General features: G+C 39.5%; 1 protein-coding gene across 2 annotated transcripts; it reads right to left on the bottom strand.

Annotated features, from left to right (window-relative positions):
* Nucleotides 1-5: 5 nt before the first annotated feature.
* Nucleotides 6-5,158, bottom strand: LOC130546336 (uncharacterized). Of its 2 annotated transcripts, none has more exons than XM_057321536.1 (8): nucleotides 4,434-5,158; nucleotides 3,801-4,009; nucleotides 3,580-3,718; nucleotides 2,532-2,671; nucleotides 2,182-2,234; nucleotides 1,917-2,041; nucleotides 764-1,081; nucleotides 6-689 (listed from the first exon to the last, which is right to left on the bottom strand). In XM_057321536.1, the coding sequence occupies exons 2-8, from the start codon at nucleotides 4,001-4,003 to the stop codon at nucleotides 351-353; spliced, it is 1,317 nt and encodes a 438-aa protein (XP_057177519.1). In that variant the 5' UTR covers nucleotides 4,004-4,009; nucleotides 4,434-5,158; the 3' UTR covers nucleotides 6-350. The 2 variants fall into 2 exon arrangements, with proteins under 2 accessions (XP_057177519.1, XP_057177518.1); XM_057321535.1 differs by having other exon boundaries at nucleotides 3,580-3,751.
* Between the last annotated feature and the right edge of the window lie 14,871 nt (nucleotides 5,159-20,029).

Raw genomic sequence — 20,029 nt, forward strand, 5'->3', positions numbered from 1 at the left:
TATTATAAAAGTCCGAATAAAAGTCTGACTTCACAATTACAATCTTACATTTACAATGTAAAATAAACACGAAGATACGTAGAACGTTTTAGGTTTTCTTAAGTAAATTTTCAGTCAAATTGTTATGCTGATAATAGTGTTCTCACACTTGAAACCCACTGTATATTTAAAGTTTACATTTATATTCAATGTATATACAAGCTTTAGAATATGTTATACAATGTATAACACTGATGTCTGAATACTTAAAATTTGTGATATTATAATGTTAAAACGTGAACATCCTTTTATGAGGTCACCTTAAAAAATATTACCTTACAAACTAAACTGCAAATCTCATACATTTTTACTTAAACTTTATCGGCCTGTTCTGGTGGAAATTCCAAAATCTCCCACTGTGTGGCATCAATGAGCCTGTAGTTCATCTGTTTGTATGTTAGTGGCTGTTTTCGCCTCTGTCTGCCCACCTCTTCATACAGGCTCTGAATCACTGGGTTTAGGGGTGTGAATCGACCCATCCTGGCCAGCTCCAGGTAATAACCCCACTGCTCAGAGTCCATATTGAGCAAGTGCTTCACCTGTACACCTTTCTCCAGTTTTCTTTGCATCTCTCCCTGTGCCTCCTTCTCAATCTCCAACTGATTGGGCAGCTTCACAGAACCTTCAAGGATGGCGAGAGCAAACTTAACCTGCAGATTAAAATAGTGATTTACGGTCCATTTCTAAAACATATGTTGTTTTCATTTAGCTGCTCTCTGCTTACCTGACAGTGGAAGTGTACAAAAGGGGAAATTATTTTGCAAATGCCGATAAAGAAAATCGAAGGGAAGGCAGGGGGCAGCAAGAATTTGTAGAGTGGAGTCACAATATGATCCCGTATCTCCAGGCCCAGTTCTGACAGACAGAGGAAGGGGAAGTTAAAATTGTATCCTGTACAGAGCAGAAGAACATCAGCCTTGGTCACTGATCCATCCTGGAAGTGTAAAGACCCATCTGCTGAGACTTTAACAACAGGTGTAGCCTGCTGGATACCCAAATGAAGAGGAAAGGCCAGGGATGGTTTGTTATGACTTAAAATGACCTAGAGTTTGAGGTGTGTATGAGAGAGAGAGAGCGAGAGAGAGAGAGAGAGAGAACAGAGTAAATATACAAATATACATAGGATAGGAAGGACAACACGTTTCTGAACAATGATCTACATTTACAGGAACAGTTCATCCAACAAGAAAACTGAAATTTATTCATCCTCATGTTGTTCCAAACTTGTATGTTTATACAGAATTGTCTCCATACAATAAAATCGAATGGATGCAAAAACTCAATATTGTTACTTTACAGTTTTTGGTCCCCATACACTTACATAGACTTCATACCGGATGTCATCGCATCCGATTCAGGACTTTTGTATGTGCCTTCATATGAAGCTGTTTAATCAAAAATGCCTTCACAAGAGATAGCAAATATGAGCATAATCGATTTCCATCTCTTATGCAGATTGATCCCAAAAAGTTATTTCTTTTTCTTCTGCTGACCTACATATTAAGGTAGAATAAACACTAAAAATAAAAGAACGACCTACTTTGCCTAAATAACATTCATATAGATATCACTGTTAGTTCATGCTGTTTTTAACACTTTTCCTGACAAGGGGATGTAAAGAGACCATTTTTCTGTTTTGGTAATGTGATGTTCGACTGTATTCTTTAAAAAAAAAAAAGGATCAAATAGCGGGAAATTCATCCTGATGTATCCTTTTGTGGTCTACGGACGAATGATATGGAATGTTACGAGATGAGAATAAGTGGAAATCTTGGGAACTTATTAAATAAAATTAGCTTTTTTAAATGACTCAAAGAAACGTCATTTTAAGTGCTGGCCCAGCTAATAAAACAGCAAGTGTTATCTAAACCACAAACCTGAGCGTGGACATGGGCTAGCTCTATGGAAATGTCCACTCCAGAAGCTCCGCCTCCCAAGACCACAACCGACTTGTTAGCGAAGGGCTCTGGATGCCGGTACCAGTGACTGTGAAACACTTTTCCTGCAAAACAACAGCGGAAGGCAAAGCTAAATGTAGGAAGATGAGAGACAGAGAGATAAAAGGAGAGATGCTTTGGTGTAATGAGACTAATGGTTTGGGATTTTAGGGTTATCCATTTGCAGCGATCAGAGAACATGTACCTTTAAAATCCTCTATTCCTGGAATGTAGGGCAGGTGGGGGTCGGAATAATGCCTGCAGAAAGAGGAAGGAAATATGAGTCAGCGTTGAGACGCTAAAAGGCTCCTGTGGTCTTCTGAATTCCCTCACGGAAATGCCACGTGAATTCATAAAATAATACCCATTCACGTCGCCTCCATTTGGAGAGATAAAAGCCACAGGCTATATTATGGGGTAAATGAACATGCCACTATTTGAATAATGCCATTCGCTAAGAACATCAATGCAAAACCGCAATCTGAGATTAGATGTAGTTGTGACCATTTGAGCATGTCTGGAAGATAAAAGGACTTTTCAGATGCCGTTCCTCACCCACTGCACACAAACACCGAGTCGAACGTCTGAGTGTTCTGGTCTCCACATGTGTCGCGCGAAATTACCTCCCACGTCACAGCTCCCCCTGTTTCTGTCTCCATGGAGACGGGCTTCACCTTTTCCACCACGGTGTTGAACTGTGAGGGACAAAGCAGTCTGTCATAAGCAATATTATTACTAAGTAATACTGAGAACATGTCAAGATCTCTTTGTTGTTCTTTCGAAACGTCCTTGATGGTTTCTTCGATTTTGTGAGGCATCTATGGTGACTGACAATAAGGGGCTCCTACACCCCTGATTAAAGACCATTTTTGAGTGTCCGGCCACTAGTGGCTCTACAACATGAAATATCTTTAAACATGATTACATATTAGCTTTCTGTCTTTGACAATTACCTTCAAACATAAATCATTTTTTTATGTACGCAAACAACATATAGACTCCCACTATAAGAAAGAAAATACATATTTAAGAGTATTTTACGTACACTACTAAAGGTATATAATTCCAGTATCTTTTAAAGAGGAATAAGTTTGACCTTTTTTAGATATATAGTGTAAAGACTAAAATTATTTTGCTCCTGTACAGCCACAGGAGTGTACTTTGATGTTGACCTGGATTTGTTTACCCTGGATGTCTTGTTTAATAAAGCTGAATGTATTGTCAACCCATGCTTCTTATATTGACAGAATAATTTGCTCTACAGCGAAAGTGCAGCAGGGGGCTGATGACTGATAAGTCTTCATTACAGGCTTTTTTGTTGTTGTTGTTGTTTACCATCTGATTTAACAGACACACCATGTCACTTGAAAATCAGTCAGGAAGGAGGAAAAATGTGAACTCTATCTATGATATCATTACAATCTCATCCTAGATAAATATGAGACCATTTGGTAAAAAACTGAGATTTGTTTTAAGCGTTCTACTTATCTGATTTTTCCATTAAAAATCATTAAAACTTGACTGACAACTCATAAGAGAACTCAAATGAGAGCTTAGTTGATCTCATAACCACTTCAATGTTTCTCCCTGAACACATACATACCTTGATATGAGGAGCTATATCCCTGCTCTCACAATACTTTTCCAAATATTGCTGAACTGATGTATGGTGCAAAAAAGAAGGCAGGTGATCATCAAAGGGGAAATCAGGGAACATCATAACCTCTTTGGGCAAATTGGTTCTGAAAGCAGATAAAGAATCCCACAGGAAAGGGCTGCAAAGTGAAACCAAATCAAATACATTTGCACATTATTGCTCTTTACCTGAGGTTCCCATACATACTGCTGTGGATAGGATAGCCATTGTCATAGGTCCCCACTCGATCTTCATAGAACCAGGTGCCACCCACATGCTCTGTCAACTCATACACCACAGGTGAGTCAAAAACGTCAGGCCAAAACAGGATGTGTCGTGCGGCACAGAGCCCTGCAGCTCCAGCCCCTATGACAGCTACACGAATACCCATTTAGATCTGTGTGGGAAAACAAGGTACAGAAATAAATCTGCATGACTAAATGAGTTTAACAAGGGACATTGTTCAAAACTATATATCATTTATAAATAACAGTAATCCTGTATCGCATAGTGAGGCATTGTATTGCTAGTGCAAAGGTCATGGGTTCGACCCCCAGGGTACACACATTCTGTAAACTCCTTAAGAATATAAAAAACGTATAAAACATTTAGAAACAGCATACTGTTTTGATTGGTCCAAATGTGCCAATGCGCATTGGCACTAACTTACGTGGCAGCGCAAAGGGTACATTCAAAATGTATAGCTAAATACATTCGCTTTGGATGAAAGCGTCTACAACTGAAATGAATGAAAACTATCATTGTATTATGTACATTATAATCATACGTTAGCAAACGTATGTAAATAATATATTGCGTACGTTTCGTGTTTGGACAAAATGTGCGCATGCGCACTGTCGCTCTTTATCAGTCCACCTGCAGATCTCATATGAGTCAGAAACAATTCTGGATCGGAAAAACTTAAACTCAACGCCGGGTAATCACTGCTCACACACAAAGCTGTTTCCTGTGGAGATTTAGCGTACATAATCCTCCATTTTGAAGGCCTTTCTGCTAGAAATGCATGGTCACCACAACAGTTCAGTAATGTGTCACTAATGTGAACTTCGGTCATGTCTTTGAGTCTGTCGCCTCCAATCAATATGGATTTCTTCTCCTTCGTTGTTTGCATTGGCTGAAAGGGAAAATCTTCCTCATTTTATAACTGTCAGTTGTTCTTATCAGCGACGACACACACTATATGCTATTGTGGCTTTTTAAAGATACAAAAATAACGTTTGCAGTACATTTCCCTGTTTTCTTGAGTGGCTGCAGGGGAGATAAGACTGTGCAATGATTTCAAAATAAAGGCACAAGCCCATTTTGTACTTTGTAAAACGAAAGGAAGATAAAATGGTTTAAAAGTCTACAGTCTTGTTCAAGTTTAGTTTAGGTAGCTAGAGTTTCTATTGAAACATTTGTGCAACACTTCGAAAAAAGCCTTGTATAGTGAAAGAATCAGAAAACAACGTTATGGGTTTGGTATTTATAATGGTTAGTATGTTTATGTGCTGTAGTATGTACGTAACTGACGTGGAATACCACACGGGCAAGTGTAACACTTGAAGTGTTCATAATTCTGGTGTAAAACTCATTTTCAGTCAGATTTGTAACTGTACGTTTTTTATCAGTGTGTATTATTATTCCCAAAATACAATTGAAAAAGTCCTATAACTGTAAGCAACTATACATTTACGTTACTGAATTCAGGAATACATTTACCGAAGGGAAATTGATCATGTTAAGTTGAATTATATTTCATTAAGTTTTAATGTAATGATTAAAAATGAGTACAATTCACTGATGCAGTCATAATTAAAGTAGATCTACTTGATTATATTAGACCCATGTTTAAATAAGCTTGACAGTACATCTCATTCAGTTCTGTAGGAAAGTTCTAGCAAAAACCCTAAAAGGAGTCAAATTTGCATATTAAAGGGATAGGTCACCCCCAAATAAATTCAGTCATAAATTACTCACTTTCTAGTTGTTCCAAGCCTGTATACATTTCTTTGTTGGGCTGAACACAAAGAACGATATTTGGAAGAATGTTAGCAACTGACAATTCTGAGGCACCATTGATTACCATAGGACAATTATTGTGTAACTTTTTTTTGTTTTGTTGAACACATAAGAAAATATTTTGAAGAATGTAGGAAAGCAAGCAGTTTTAGTCAATGGTGCCTCAGAAATGTCGGTTGCTAACATTCTTCCAAATATCTTTCTTTGTGTTCAACCGAACAAAGAAATTTATACAGGTTCTGGAAAAACTAGAGGGTGAGTAATTTATGACAGAATTTTTATTTTTGGGTGAACTTTCCCTTTAATATTGAAGTTAATTGACTGAAACTTGACTGGCAATATATTTTGTTAAAAATATATAAACGATGGAGCTTAATGTCCTAAAGGAATAGTTCACCCAAAAAATGGTCCCCATTGACTTTCCATGGTAGGAATAAAAATTACTATAGTCAAGTCAATGGGGACCATTTTTGGGTGAACTATTCCTTTAATATTGGTGCAATGGTGATACTGCAGATATTGCTCCAGTTCACCGCTCGCTTTCTTTGAGCTACTGTACAGAATGATCTAGCCCACTCCCTTAACCATTAATACACTCATGCTGTCTTTTAGAAAGACTTATAAGTGCATGGCTGCTAGATATATAACAAAACAACAGGATGAAAGCGAGATTTAAGAGATTGAGGGAGAAAAACGTGTAGTAGCCGAGAGCCGTGAGGCTGTTGAACAGTCACATCCAATGCAGATTGATGAGGGCCCCTAAGATGAGGAGGCAAGTGGGTCGAGAACATTAAATCAGGTTTAATCCAGATAACATATTCCTGTCACATCTTTCTATTGCGTTTTGTTTCCAAAGCATTCATCTTTCCACCTTATTGATGTATCCAGATAATGTCTTTAGATTAGTCAGGATTTAGCATCCAGCACACATGACAACATTGTACTTAACCTGATTAACCCCACAGGGAAAGATAAACCTCCTGCGTCCACCTCCTCAGTCAATTATGTACTTGACATCCATAATCATTAATGTTATTTACAGACTGCCTACCCCACCAGAGAACAGTGTGTTTACTTGAAACCCCGGAAGACCCTGTTGTTAAAACAAACAACCACCCTTGGATGCAACTCAACAACGGTGAGTATAATTCTTTTTTTTTGTCTTGAAAGTAAATAAACATCATACAACCTAATAGCATGAAGAGATTATACAGTTATTGTGTATTTTATGAAGTTGAGTTCTACCGAAGCCTCTCTTACATAAATCAACTACGTCTGTCGGATTATAGTCATATGCAGAAGGCCAATGAATAAAACATCACATGTTGGCAATTTGTCAGCGTATGGAAAACAGGGCGCTTCAGGCTAATTGTGTCTCACTACGAAGCCTCGGAAGCAACAGGTTACAGTTTTCCCAGGAGGCCTCTTGATGGCAGCAATAAGTCAGGCTCTCTGGTTTGGTGCCCTAAAGCGTGATGACGGGCTTTGTGTGTGGTGTGTGCAGCGGCAAGCTGTAGGTTGTCAGAGTGGGAGACGTCCAAAAAAACAAACAAATATGACGGTCCCTTTCGCCCCTCTATATTTGCCAATCGAAGATAAGATGCTAGTCTCAAGAGAGGCGGGGGGTATCAATGTTGTTCGGTGGGGGAGGAATGGAGAAGACACTGAGAGGCAATGGAGGCTTTGAGCCTGGCAGGAATGTTTTATGTGGTGAGGCACATTACGGTGACATGGCCTTACTGTGATGTACATGGCGAGGGGGCGTGTGTTCGTAGATAACAAAGAAAATTCTATATGAGACGACATGTAGGTGCTTTATGATGTCATGGTGAGCGTGTGAGATGTTTAGCAGGATGCTGATCTTTCCTTACAATGAAAGTGAATGATAGTTCACCCCAAAATTCTGTCATCATTTACTCACTCTCATGTCATTCAAAACCTGTATATGACACTTTTTTTCTGTGGAGCACAAAAGAAGATATTTTGATAAATGTCTTATTGGTTTTGTGTCGATATAATAGAAGTCAATGGGGGGCCCCATGTTGTTTGGTGACCAACTTTCTTCAAAATATCTTCTTTTGTGGAAGTCATAAAGGTTTGAAATGACACAAGGATGAGTAAACGAAGAAAGAATTTATTTTTAGGTGAACTGTCCCTTTAACAATCCCCCCAAAACAGGTTTTAAAACAAAAGAGTGCGTTAATGATGATGGATTTTTCATTCTTGGTGAACTGTCCCTTTAAAAAGCAGAGAAATGGTTCTATACTAGAGCAAGAAAAACAGAAAATTGAGAAGAAGGGCAAGAACAGCGAGAGGGGGAGGGAGAGAGAGAGAAATGGGGAGAGGCAGAGAAATCGCAAGAATGGAGTGAATCAACCCTGTTTTCCCAGTCATTGTATTTTACATTCAGTGCAGGTCGCTTCCTGGAACTTCATGGTTTCGACCCAGTCATATGACGCACCGCTCCCAGATGAAGGGGACCTGCTGCTGCTCGGGCTGATAATGATAATAGTTATGATGATAACAGTAATAACCAACTTCCCATGTCGCTCTCGTCCTGCCGGCTGCTTATGCGTTAGGATTATCAGACACTCTGACACTGCAGTGGAGATGCTGCGGTACCCTGGAGCGTGCGGGTGTATATGTGCGCACGTGCATTTGTGTGTGCATACGTGTGTGTTTATGTGGTGATGGCCTCAAATCTTTCCCCTTTCCTATCGATTACACTGCAGCCTGAGGTCGGCGGCCCATTCAGCCGGAGGTTTTGTTCTGACATGTGACTTCTGAGGGTGGTCGGGAGTGGGCAGTTACCCACCCTCTTTACCTTTAGAGAACATTCAGTTGGACCTGTGCATCTGAAGGACAGATAGTATTAAATCTATCTGCTGAACAGAGCACATTTTGTACAGCAGGTCCTGTTACTCATTACGTTTCACAAAGAAAACGACTTGGAAACAGACATTGCTCATAATGAAAGCAATGACAAATGGAACAGAAACCCATGAATATGTTTTAACTTATATCTTTGTATTGGATCTGTTGCTGCATTTTTATTGCCTCTTGTTACAATTCTGTCTGGGATTCTTGATTCCAGTTTGTAAATCTGTGTTCAGATATTTTGCTCTAAAGTGATAGTTCACCCCAAAATGAAAATTTTCTCACCCTCATGTCATTTCAAACCTTTATGACTTTTTTCCTTCCGCAGAACACAGAATAAGATAATTTAAGGAATGTTGGTAACCAAACAACGGCGGTACCACTTCTATTTTGTGGCAAGTGAATGGATACCACCGTTGTTCGGTTATCAACATTCTTTAAAATATCTTCTTTTGTGTCATACCTGTTTGAAAAGGCACTAGTAAAGGATGACAGAAATTTCATTTTTCTGTGAACTATAACTTTAATGAACACTAAACTGTATACCTGAACAAAGTAAAAGACAACTATTATTTTCCATACAGTTTTTCAGCATAACTGAGCAAGTTTGGTGTCTCTCACTCTGCAATCTTTCGTTTTATCACAAATAAATAATATAAATTACAATTATCTGTAAAATAATTTTAGCTCACAAAATATAGTGGACATCAATTTTTTTTTAAAGCAACAGACAGTGTAATAAGTTTACTTTCAGCCAGTTGTTGTTGCAAAATAAATCCCTTCATAAAGTCCTGATCTCACTGCAGGGTTTATTTTGCTATAACAAATGGTCAACAGTACAATATCCCACAGTCAATTTATTGGTTCGGTTTGCTGCAATGGACTGGCCATCCATCCAGGGTGTTCCCTGCCTGTGGCCCAAGATACTGGGAACAACTTCAGGTCTCCTGCGACCCTGCAAAGTTTAAACAGGTTCAGAGAATGATTGAATGGATGGTTCAGTCTCACATTTACATGCATACTGTTGGCACAGTATTTTTTACCAAAGTAAATTACATAATGCACTTCAATTTTTGATTGATATTAGACTTGCGTCCAGCATTGCTGTTTTATGATTACGGTTCTCGTTTGCTCTTTGATATTTTATCCTAGGATTCTACTCGTATCCTTGCCTACTTGGGTATGTTTTTTTTCCAAGCACGGTACTTGTATTGCATTGCATGCCGCTTTGGTAAAACATCTGCCTTCTTATCATGAATGCGGTTTAACAGAACACAGAAAATGCAGAGGATTGTGGTCTTTCAGCTGCTCTATATGCTTTGTGTTTGGAGTCCTACTCATAATCTATTGCCTCGCTGCACATTCACTGGTATTCCTGTCATGTCTCATATGCTGATGACTTGGATGCTCTGACTCAGTAACTAAAAATGACATCCTCGATTTCCTCACACAAATGCACAGAAAGGACTTTTGGTCTAAGATCAGGATAATTTTAAGGTTTGAGGAGAAGCAATTAAGGCAATTAAGCTGGAACTTGAGCTTTTAAAGTGACTTTGATTTCCAAGAATAGTGTCTAAAAACGCTGCCAGTAAAACAACACACGAACGCAGGTTGCACGTCGGCATTGGCATTTCGTGGAGAGAATGTTTGTTGGCTTCATAATTAGCTTTCTTTGAATATGTAAATACGCAGATGCTACTTTTAGTTAGTAGTTCGCTGCCAAGATTTTCAAACAGGTGTAATGCAGAAATTGGAGAGTTAATGTGATCAGAATCCAGCTCCGTCATAAGTCCTGAAATTGAACAGATTTACGTCACTGTGATAGTTTTTCACATGTACCAAACAATACAAAGTGTATTTTTGAAAGTTATGTGTTAAAATATATTCTGAAGGTCTTTTATTGTTTTGGCTGCCAAAAACATTTTTACCATACATTGATCAGGAGATACACAGTCCAATGTTTTAAATAAACCTTTATATAAATGAGCCTTGTCTGAATGTGTGCTAGCATTGTTTAACTGCGTTCACTTGTTTATTTAAAAAAAGCCTATTTTTTGTTTTATATTTTTAAAATGCTGCTGTCCTTCCAAAGCCTTGTATGTCCAAATGTTCTGCAAGTTAGGAAATAGAAACCACACTGTACTTTTTAAATGATTAAGTACTGTTGTAAAAGTTGACAAGCACTTTTCAATACTTTTTTATTGGTTATATTGTATTTGCAAAACCCAGTGACAAACCTAAAAAAGATCACAAAATATGGAGATACAAGGTTTCAGAAAGACAGCAGCGGTATATTATATGTTTTGGTATAGTTTGGTGCACACTGTTCACAAAACATATTCTAATTTTATAACCAAAATATAAAACCACTGCTGGATGAAAGCAGCACTTGGACTTTGACTCATTTTATATATAGTCTTAGTTATTGAGATTTAGTCTTTATGTGAGCTTTCTGTGTTACATCTAGCCACCTTTTATTCACTTATATACTATTTTACATTCAATTAATGCACCTCTAAATATTTGGTATTACAGCAAAAAATCTACAATGTTTTCTTTCAGGGATATTGGGCGTTAAGAAACCCTTAGATGTAATTGTAGTTGTATTGTCACCGGGGGTTTTCGCACGACCAGCTGCTGGACTTCAGCTGCGGCAGGGTCTCAGTGATATTAACACAGAATGAATTGCTGGGTCTCAAGAGGATAATTCTATCATAAAGGCATTTAACCTCGGGTTGCTCCAGAGGGACTGCTCCCGTAACACTAAAGCAGTGCAAATAAAAAGCTGAGAAAATTCAATAAAAACATTCAATAAAAGGCACTTGACAAATAGTCAATATTCCTACGGGTAGTGATACAATAATATGTGTATATGTTTGTTTACGTGCTTTATTGGAGGTCTAGATTGTGTCTTAAATAAAAAATCACACGGAGATCAACGTAAATCCATGTGCAAATGCAATGTACCCTATTTGTGCTTTTCTGAACCTGCCTCCTCACCGATTCATCATCATGAATCAATGAGGAGGTTAGAGTCCCAGGTGCTCTCTTTATTTCTACAGTAATTAAAAGCCACGTCGTAGGAGCAGAACGGAATTAATTGTTAAAAATTGGGGCTCTTTGTGTGCAAATTTGCTTTGAAACAACAGAGACTTAATTACTGGTCATAAATGAAGGAAAAGACCTGCCATTAGTTGTAGGGCACTGGGGCCATTAGCGATGTGCTAAATTGGGCTAATTTTCGGTGAGGGCCATGTGTGCGATGGAGAGAAAAAAGACAAGGCCAAGCTGGAGGAGGTGAAGAGAAAGATGGGAGGCTCCATCAGTTTGGAAATGGTGAGTAATGAAGCCGCAGCCAAATGAAGTGTACCAGTCAAACATTTAGGAATGAGGTGTTCTGTAAATTAAAGATGTTTATCATGACCGCTCTGCCTTTGAGCATTTCTTAAACATGTGCGAGTGTTCCATTACACCCGAGTCCCAATGGAGTCACATTGCCTGTTTAATGATAATCATCTGCTCAGTTTTAATTCATGCACCTTTGTTCTGGAGAATTAGACTTGTTTGCAATTTAGTTTCTAGTTTTGCTGAAGGATTAGGGAGTAAAAAAACACTGATGATTTTTTTTGTAACATTACGGTAAATTTCATTCAGTCGTCACCTAACAGAGTAATTGGGTTTATGTAACATTCCTACTTTATTTAAAGGGATCGTTCACCCAAAAATGAAAATTCGGTCATCATTTACTCAACCTCATGTTGTTTTAAACATGTATGACTTTCTTTCATCTGCTGAAGACAAAAGAATATATTTATAAGAATGTTGGTAACCAAACAACATTGGACCCCATTGACTTCCATTGTGTGGACACAAACCACTATGACATTTCTAAAAATAGAAAGAGTCATTTTTTTGTGTGTGTTCCAACTCCAGCTCTTTTTATCAAAAATATTTATTACATCCAGTGTTATTTATCCTTCCAGTCTTTGATGAACATTAGTACACATTTGTATGCATATCTAGTTATGGGGGCATTTCGATTTTTTATTGATCATTCGTTTTTTTGTTTTTAGCAAATACACCCCAAACTCCAAGTCCTTAGCTGTCTGCTCTCACATGTGCAAAACACACACGTGACAGCACTTACTCGTCATCCTGTCTTCCCAGATAAAGACTGTGCGCGCTGCGATAACGCCGGCCGTCTCGGCTCTAGTGCCCTTAGGGTTTTAGGCAGAATGGGAGAAGCTAATCTCAGACACAATAACCAGCAGAGATGACAGACCAACACACTGCAGCTGTGTCACGCCACTGTGCACACCACACATTAACCATTCACTGAGGGGGAGAGGGGGGAATAAAACCTCTGTGTACACCAGGATTTGCCAAATGGCTGACTGCTTATGTGTATGTCTTAGTTTATAGTTGCAGTTTTCCTGTTTGTCTCTTTACATTATCCGCCGGCCCGTGTTAGTGAGTTCGGCGTGTACGAGCAGCATTATTCGTTTAACGTCACTTTCTTCCATCACATCTTTTGACAGCTGTCCCTTTTATGTGCTCTGGCTGATAGGGAAGTGTGTTTGTGTGCGTTTATTGCTCACAGAGGTTTGTATGTGTGTTGTGTGCTTTAATCCTGGTTTGATGCTATTCCTCAAAGCGTACGATAGCCTAACTATGTTTGTTATATATTTATGTGTGTGTGGGATAATGTTTTCCTCTTTCATCTCTATTCTTTGTTTAACCTCCACATTTTGGCCCCTTTATATAAAGAGGACTCAGATGGGAGAAAATTTTGTTAAGAGGGAAGTAGATACTGTTAATGTACTCTTCTATTGTTATTATGAAGCGTCCCAGTTCTGTTGTACCGCAGCAAAATGATGACAATAAGTGTTTTGCAATCAGAACATTAAGACGTTGTGTTGTTTTGACTGTTTGATGGTGACTCACCTGCTTTATTCACATCTCTTTGTCTGTTTCTTTGTGTCTCTGTGCCTCTTTTTCTGTACCGTTTTTTTTGCTTCTGCCCCTCAGAATGTAAAAAGAGAGCACGCCCCCAATAGGTCACTTTCCTAATGTGAAAAGACACAATTTCACATGCGTGTTTAGCATCGGAATAACCCGTCATCCAATCGGTGGACAAAACGCATCGCCCCTCGCTCTGTCACGATGATGTCACAGGGGTGTGCGTGTAAGCGCCTTGCGTAGCGAGTGGGCACGCGGCAGTGCGGAGCATCGACTCAAATCTGAGATTTATTGTGAGTGTCGCCCGCTTCGTTTTTTTTGGACACTCCGCCCTCTTTTTCGTTTAACGCCACATTCGCATCAATCATCACTTTTCTCCCCCCATCTGCGTCTCTCGCCATCCATCTCTCGCTCGTCTGCTCAGCGTCTCCATCACTATTTCTTTCCTTTCCGTTATCAGTCTCTTCATCTCTTTCCCATTCATCACGTCTACATGATTGTTATTGTTCATTGGAGCTTTCTCAGTATTATAGCACCTCGGGCTTGCTGTGCTGTTTGTTTTACAAAAAACTCCAGCGCTTTTAACAGCCTGGAAGTGAAAAGAGTTGAAAAACGAAGATGCGTCACAAAGCCACGCAAGAGCGAATTGTTCGAAAAGGGCTGCGTGCCACAAATACACGGTGTAGGTCTGTAATCAGCTTTGTTATATTGGTGTGCGACCCGTCTGTTCGGTGGTCTATCAAAAATTATTTTAAGAGGAGAGAAAATGCCCCAGGGGTGACTGGTGAAGCGTTTCAAAGCCATTTGACTGAAAATGAGCGCAGCTGAAGCGTGGAAATGGCAAGCTGTTTATGATGTCACCTAAACCCTGACTCATTCTGTAGGTTTCAAATCTGTATTTTGTGAAATTGCACGTCGGCCCGGCAGATCCCTTTTGAGATAGCGGCTTGTTTTCGCAATTAAAAGGTCATTTTCCCCCCACGATTCGCAGCTAAATCTGCCTGACATTTGTTCGCCACCTTTTGAGCGACAGACCAATGGCGTGTGCTCGGTTCGGTCGTTTCTGATTGAGCAATGACCCGAGTCGCTTTTGGAGGTTGCTCCATTGGGGTATTTATACCAAAGCTCGACGATCCCTCCAGCCCAATCAGCAGCTGCCATATTAGAGCTAAAACGAAATGGCGGTGTGTTATGCTTTGCTCTCGTGTTCTTTGAGAGCGTGTAGCCGCATTGGCCAATCATTGGCGCAGCGTGCAGTCTCTCACTTTGTGATTTCTTTGGAATGCTGTTGTTTGCTTAAATTGCTCTCTTCTTGCACACGAAAGCCGGAACGGAACGGAACGTGCAGCTCGAGAAAGGGCGGCTGATTGCGGCTATTGTTTAGCGAGTGTGGCTCATGGGCACTCACGGGGGTAATTGCCGCTCAAGGAGGCTGAGGCGTACGCAGAAGGGGGAGACTGTATGTGTGCGAGCGCAAGCAAGTGTGTTTGTAATGAGGATGAGGACCGAGGTTACAATGATGTCGCAAAGGGGTTCGCTTTATAATTTAGGATAATTTCCGAAACAATGCTCTCTCTCTGTCTCTAGTCAGTAACCCCCCCTGAGGGACTCTTAAACTAAGCTGTACTAACATACGCCTTCATTGTTTTCCGAAAGTCACACGTACTCTGTGAAGGGCATCATTTCAAAATGGTAAAGAAGTCTAAAGGGGTTTCATTCCGGTTTCCCTATTGTGTGCATAACTCGGCTCATACGCTGAATTCTCATCTCTCACCATGATTTGTGTCTTCGCCGCGCTTGAGGCGATAGCAGCGACACGGAAACGTTCAGACAATTGTCTGTTCCATGTTTTTAAAAGACATTATCTGTTAATGTGATGATCTTTGTGGTTTTACTCCATTTGAAGAGCGACTGTCAGATGTTGTGTCGACTGTGATTTGTTTTCCTGGCTTCTCCATTCAGAGTTTCGTTTAATTTATGGCGAGACGCAAAGAGACGGAGAGAGACATTTCCCCATACTCTTTCTCTTTCTCTCTACATCTGTCTCTCTAATCTCGATCTGCCAAACAGTCGCATCCACGAGTGGCTGTGTGTGTATACACATCAATTCAAATGTAGAGATTTTTGTGGCCCGTCACGTGTGTCAATGTGAGCGCCTTTAGACGTTCATGTTATCATATGTTGGCATTAGAAGGGACAAAGAGAGAGAGAGAGCGTGAGAGACAGAGTGTGTGTGTACACTGTATATAAATTGGCAGGTTGTAATTAAATGTGCAGACCTCTCCACTATCTCCTCCTCCAGCCCTGCGCCAGTGACGCACAAGCGGCTGCAGAAAAGTGAGTCATCCAGCCCTGAGGATCACCAGCCCTCCCTCTATCTCTATATCCCCCACTTCCCCAGTCCCCCCTTTTACCTCTGTCTCGCTTACCCTCCTCCATTCACTCCCTGCCACTCCATCCCTCTTCTCCTTTTACCCACTTCCCCCCTGACATTTCGAGTCACATGGTTTTCTAATACAACCCCTGCCGTACGCGAGTTTCTCTGCGTTTGTCTTTCTCTCAGATTCTCATCTTCCGTCTTTCTCAGTCACTCTATCATTCCCGCAGTCCCCATTACGTTTTGCCATTTTTCTTCCATTTCATACCTCTGAAGTATTTCACAAAGTCAAACAGATGACAAAAAGGGCAGATGGCACCAAAGAACGAAACGTAATGAGGAAATTTGTGTTTTATCTTACGTACGTGTTTACGCTAATTGCTTTGTGCGGCAAGTAAATGTAGCATAAAAGGATCCTCCCGGAAGATAAAATGTATATAAACGTTAGACAGATAAACATGATTAACCGTAAGAGCCAAACAAAAACCTGATTCATTATATGACTCATTAAATAATCGCTACTTTCCAACATGCAATCTGTCAGAAGTTGACAGCCGCAACTAAAACAAGCAAGGCGTGTTGTAGGAGAGTGTACGAGCAACTGCGCAAGCACAAACCGGCCCGTTGGTGACTACAGATTGATCAGAAATTACAGTACAGTGGAGATTCATGTGCCTCAATTCTGTCTTCTGCAGTGGGAAGAAGGCCGATCGCATACATGAGTCATATAATTGTAAGCGCTGCCCTGGTTGGCTTTGACTATGAAAAGAAGTTCATCTCCCAGAAAAAAGCAATTTAGCACCTAAGTTGCCGTAGTTATACAATTAGCTTTATCTTAAAAGCAGATGTGCATGGGGAGCAACATACTAATGTCAGCAGCCATTTAAATGCTTTAAACGGCGCTGAAACAACCGATGAAATAGAATCATTTTTTTATTATTAAAATAAAGGTAGCCGTAAAATAGTAGCTGACTGGAGAGATGCGTACCCGTGCAAATGAAAAGAAATTTAACTTTTTGAATTCGTGAAGCGATTACAGCTCTGAGTCATTCGGTTTACTCTGTCATTGCAGCTGTGCGATGACTACTCGCGCTCACACGCTTTCCAAAATCTCTGTACTCTCACTACATCTGCAATCATTTCATACATATAAGCAACTGTGTACATTAAATGTATATCAATAATTTTGCAATTGTAGTGCAGTGGTACTATTAGATTGTTGAGTGAAGGTGACAAGTACACTTATTTTTGATACAGTATTATTATAATAATGTTTAATAAACTATGGTTCATTTGTGGAGTAAATTGCAGCAATTATTTAATTAGTACATGCTTTATGTAACCTAGACGACAAAGTCTGTTAATTTGTGACCATTGTGTGGTTGTGAAATCTGGTCTTTATGAGAGGCTTGGAACAGAGAGGCATTGTGGGAGGGTTAGTGGATGATGGTGGGATTCAGAGTAGCAGGTACAGCTTATCAAAACATTATCTTCAACAACAAGGTCGTCACTCGCCAGAGGACACCGCCTGGCCCTTCCTGTACTCAGAAAACCTACCAAGAAGCCGCTTAAAGAGACAGTTTTGATTCATTTTGACTACACAAGTGGACGAAAAGCACGTATAATGCATCAGAGTGAATACAATGTTGCCACACTGTGGGTACAGTTTATAAAAATTAACCATAAAATAAAGTAGGTAACTTTTCATCAAGATGTAATCATTATGCAGGTTTTTCTCTATCCGACTTTGTTTTTTGGCTAAAGTCACTTACAACAGTTTTATGGAATGGGAAAAATAATGTTAACCAGAAAGTTATTTGAGCATTGTTTTTGTGTTGTTAGTAAAGCAAGAGAAGGTTTGTCTTTCGACTAGTCTCGCGGAAATTTTAGCCGCTTTCATCAGCCAAGGCCCGCCCAAGGGGCCATATGACTGACAGGTAAATCAACCAATCACATGCCGCATCATGTTTAGAGTCGTTAAATGTCCCCACAGTACAGACCGGTGTACATTCACAAACAGATTTTTTGCAATTCGTCCGATGGATGAAATCCCACTCTACGTTTTTTTTTTTGTATTCATTTTTCACTCTGTGTCACAGTATGGAAGAAAATTGGAGCATATTCTGTCGCATGTTGATGTCAATAATGCAACCACGTCATTAACAAATGCTTGCTAAAATCCTTCATTTGAACCGAATGGCTCAGAAGTCTATGATCTGCTTTTTCGTTATTTTCTGCTTAAAAGAATAGTTCACAGAAACATGAAAATTCTCATAATTGATTCACCCTTATGCCATCTGAGATGTATATTAGGCTATATAAGTATATTTGTTTCTTCATCTGCATAAACTAATACATTTATATTGAAATACTACCATGGTATCTTCTTACTTGGAAACCAACATGGCGAAGCTCCAAAAAGCACATCCATCCATTACAAATCCTGAAAGGCTGTAAATTGGCGATTGCATATGTTGGATTTTGAGAACAAAGCCAACTGAAGGAGGCGATATTACTGAAATGAATGACGATGGAACATCATTTATGTTTTGTAATGTGGCTCTTACAAACCGATTGGTAATACTTAGTCAACAGATGAGACACAAAGGAAACGGCAACTACATCCTTTCATCCTCACACACGTTGGCCTCCGTCTGTTTCTTCTAAATATCCTCAGTGAATCTGTTGTCCATGTGCTAAGGCTTATGTGCTAATCTCCAATCATAATAGGTCCCATTATTAAACATATTGCTCCAAACCAACATAGCCATCTGGCGAGTGTATAGCACTGAATAGGACAAGAGCTACTGTTCTTTTTATGTCACTTTAGTCGTAGCACACTGTAAAAACACAAGCTGGTACGACGGCTGGTCGAGGGGTGGTACGGTATGATTGACGAGAGCATGAATGACCTCATAATGGATGAATTTGTATGAGGCGATGCAGAGGGGGCTTTGATGGACTGAATCAGCCTGTGGTAATTAAACGATTAATACTACTTAGCTCAACTCAGATCATCTCCGTCTCTGGCTCCCATGGGGCCCGTCATCATGTTGAAATTACACAGATGTTATCTCTCTCCCCGCCTGCAGACAGACACACAATCAGTGTTTGGTAAGGATGCTTGCCTGTTTCCATTTACACACGAAACCAATGTCAAATGACATAAAACAGATAATGGTGATGATAATGTGCTGCTGTCCTTATGATCCGATCAACAAGTCGACTTTTTATATGCAAAAGCCTGAAACAAACAAACCTATTGCTCTTCTGCATTCAGAGTTTGGTGCATAAACACCATTATGACTGGGAGGGCATTCCCGTCCCCCACCCGTGAAAGACTTTGGATGATAATATTCAGACTTGAAGGAATAGTTCACCCAAAAATGTGCCTGGCATTAAAATACCATCATGTTATTTAAATATGGTGGCATGTTGGTAACTTCAACTTTTTTGTGTCTTCAGTTTTTTGTGTGTCATGTCTAGTCATAGTCATATCGAAAACCAATTAAAAGTTATTGATGCGCCACCATATTTGCATTAATATGCTCTGATCTGCTTGTTTACATTTTAATCTAGCTAAATATTAGCAAATTCAGTTTCAGTTTTGCTGAAAATAATATTTCTTTCACTCACAAACATAATGCTTCTTTTTTCAAATGGCCCACTATAGTTATTTGGATTACTTTAATGATGTATGGATGTGTTATTCGGAGCTTTACCATTGTGAGCGCCATATAAGAAAATAACAAGTTTTAATATAATTCTTTGTTTGTGTTCTAGTAGACGAAATCTATATAGGTTGTATCTGGGATGGCATGAGGGTGAGTAAATTATGGAAGAATTTTCATTTCATTTCAAATCTATTTAATTTTCCTTTCTTGGTGAATACTTTATTGTGAATAGTCGAATTGTTGTAGGCTACATGATTTATCAACGCACTTTATTCCAAAGAAATTATTATTCCAAATCTTTGCACGTTTTCCATCAAAAAACAACTTCCTCTGAAGTTTCTTTACTTTCTTAACAGATCTCACCAGTTTTTAAACCCATCTACATTAGAATTAACAGAAAGACGATTTCATTGATAGTCCTGTTTCACTCAGAAATGCGTCACAATACAGAAATAAAATGGGTTGAGACTGAGAGCATCCTTATGTATTGACTTGAAAGAGGTGTTTT

This window comes from Triplophysa rosa, linkage group LG22 (assembly GCF_024868665.1).
Source record: "Triplophysa rosa linkage group LG22, Trosa_1v2, whole genome shotgun sequence".
In the NCBI taxonomy this organism is placed as follows: Eukaryota; Metazoa; Chordata; class Actinopteri; order Cypriniformes; family Nemacheilidae; genus Triplophysa; species Triplophysa rosa.

Bases quoted from the DNA above. Each gene is read 5' to 3' on its own strand.
- LOC130546336 (XM_057321535.1), bottom strand. From the start codon at position 4,003: ATGGGTATTCGTGTAGCTGTCATAGGGGCTGGAGCTGCAGGGCTCTGT. The intron at 3,752-3,800 runs GTAAAGAGCAAT...TTCACTTTGCAG, and splicing joins AGTATGTATGGGAACCTCAG to CCCTTTCCTGTGGGATTCTT. The intron at 2,672-3,579 runs GTATGTATGTGT...TGTCCCTCACAG, and splicing joins ATATAGCTCCTCATATCAAG to TTCAACACCGTGGTGGAAAA.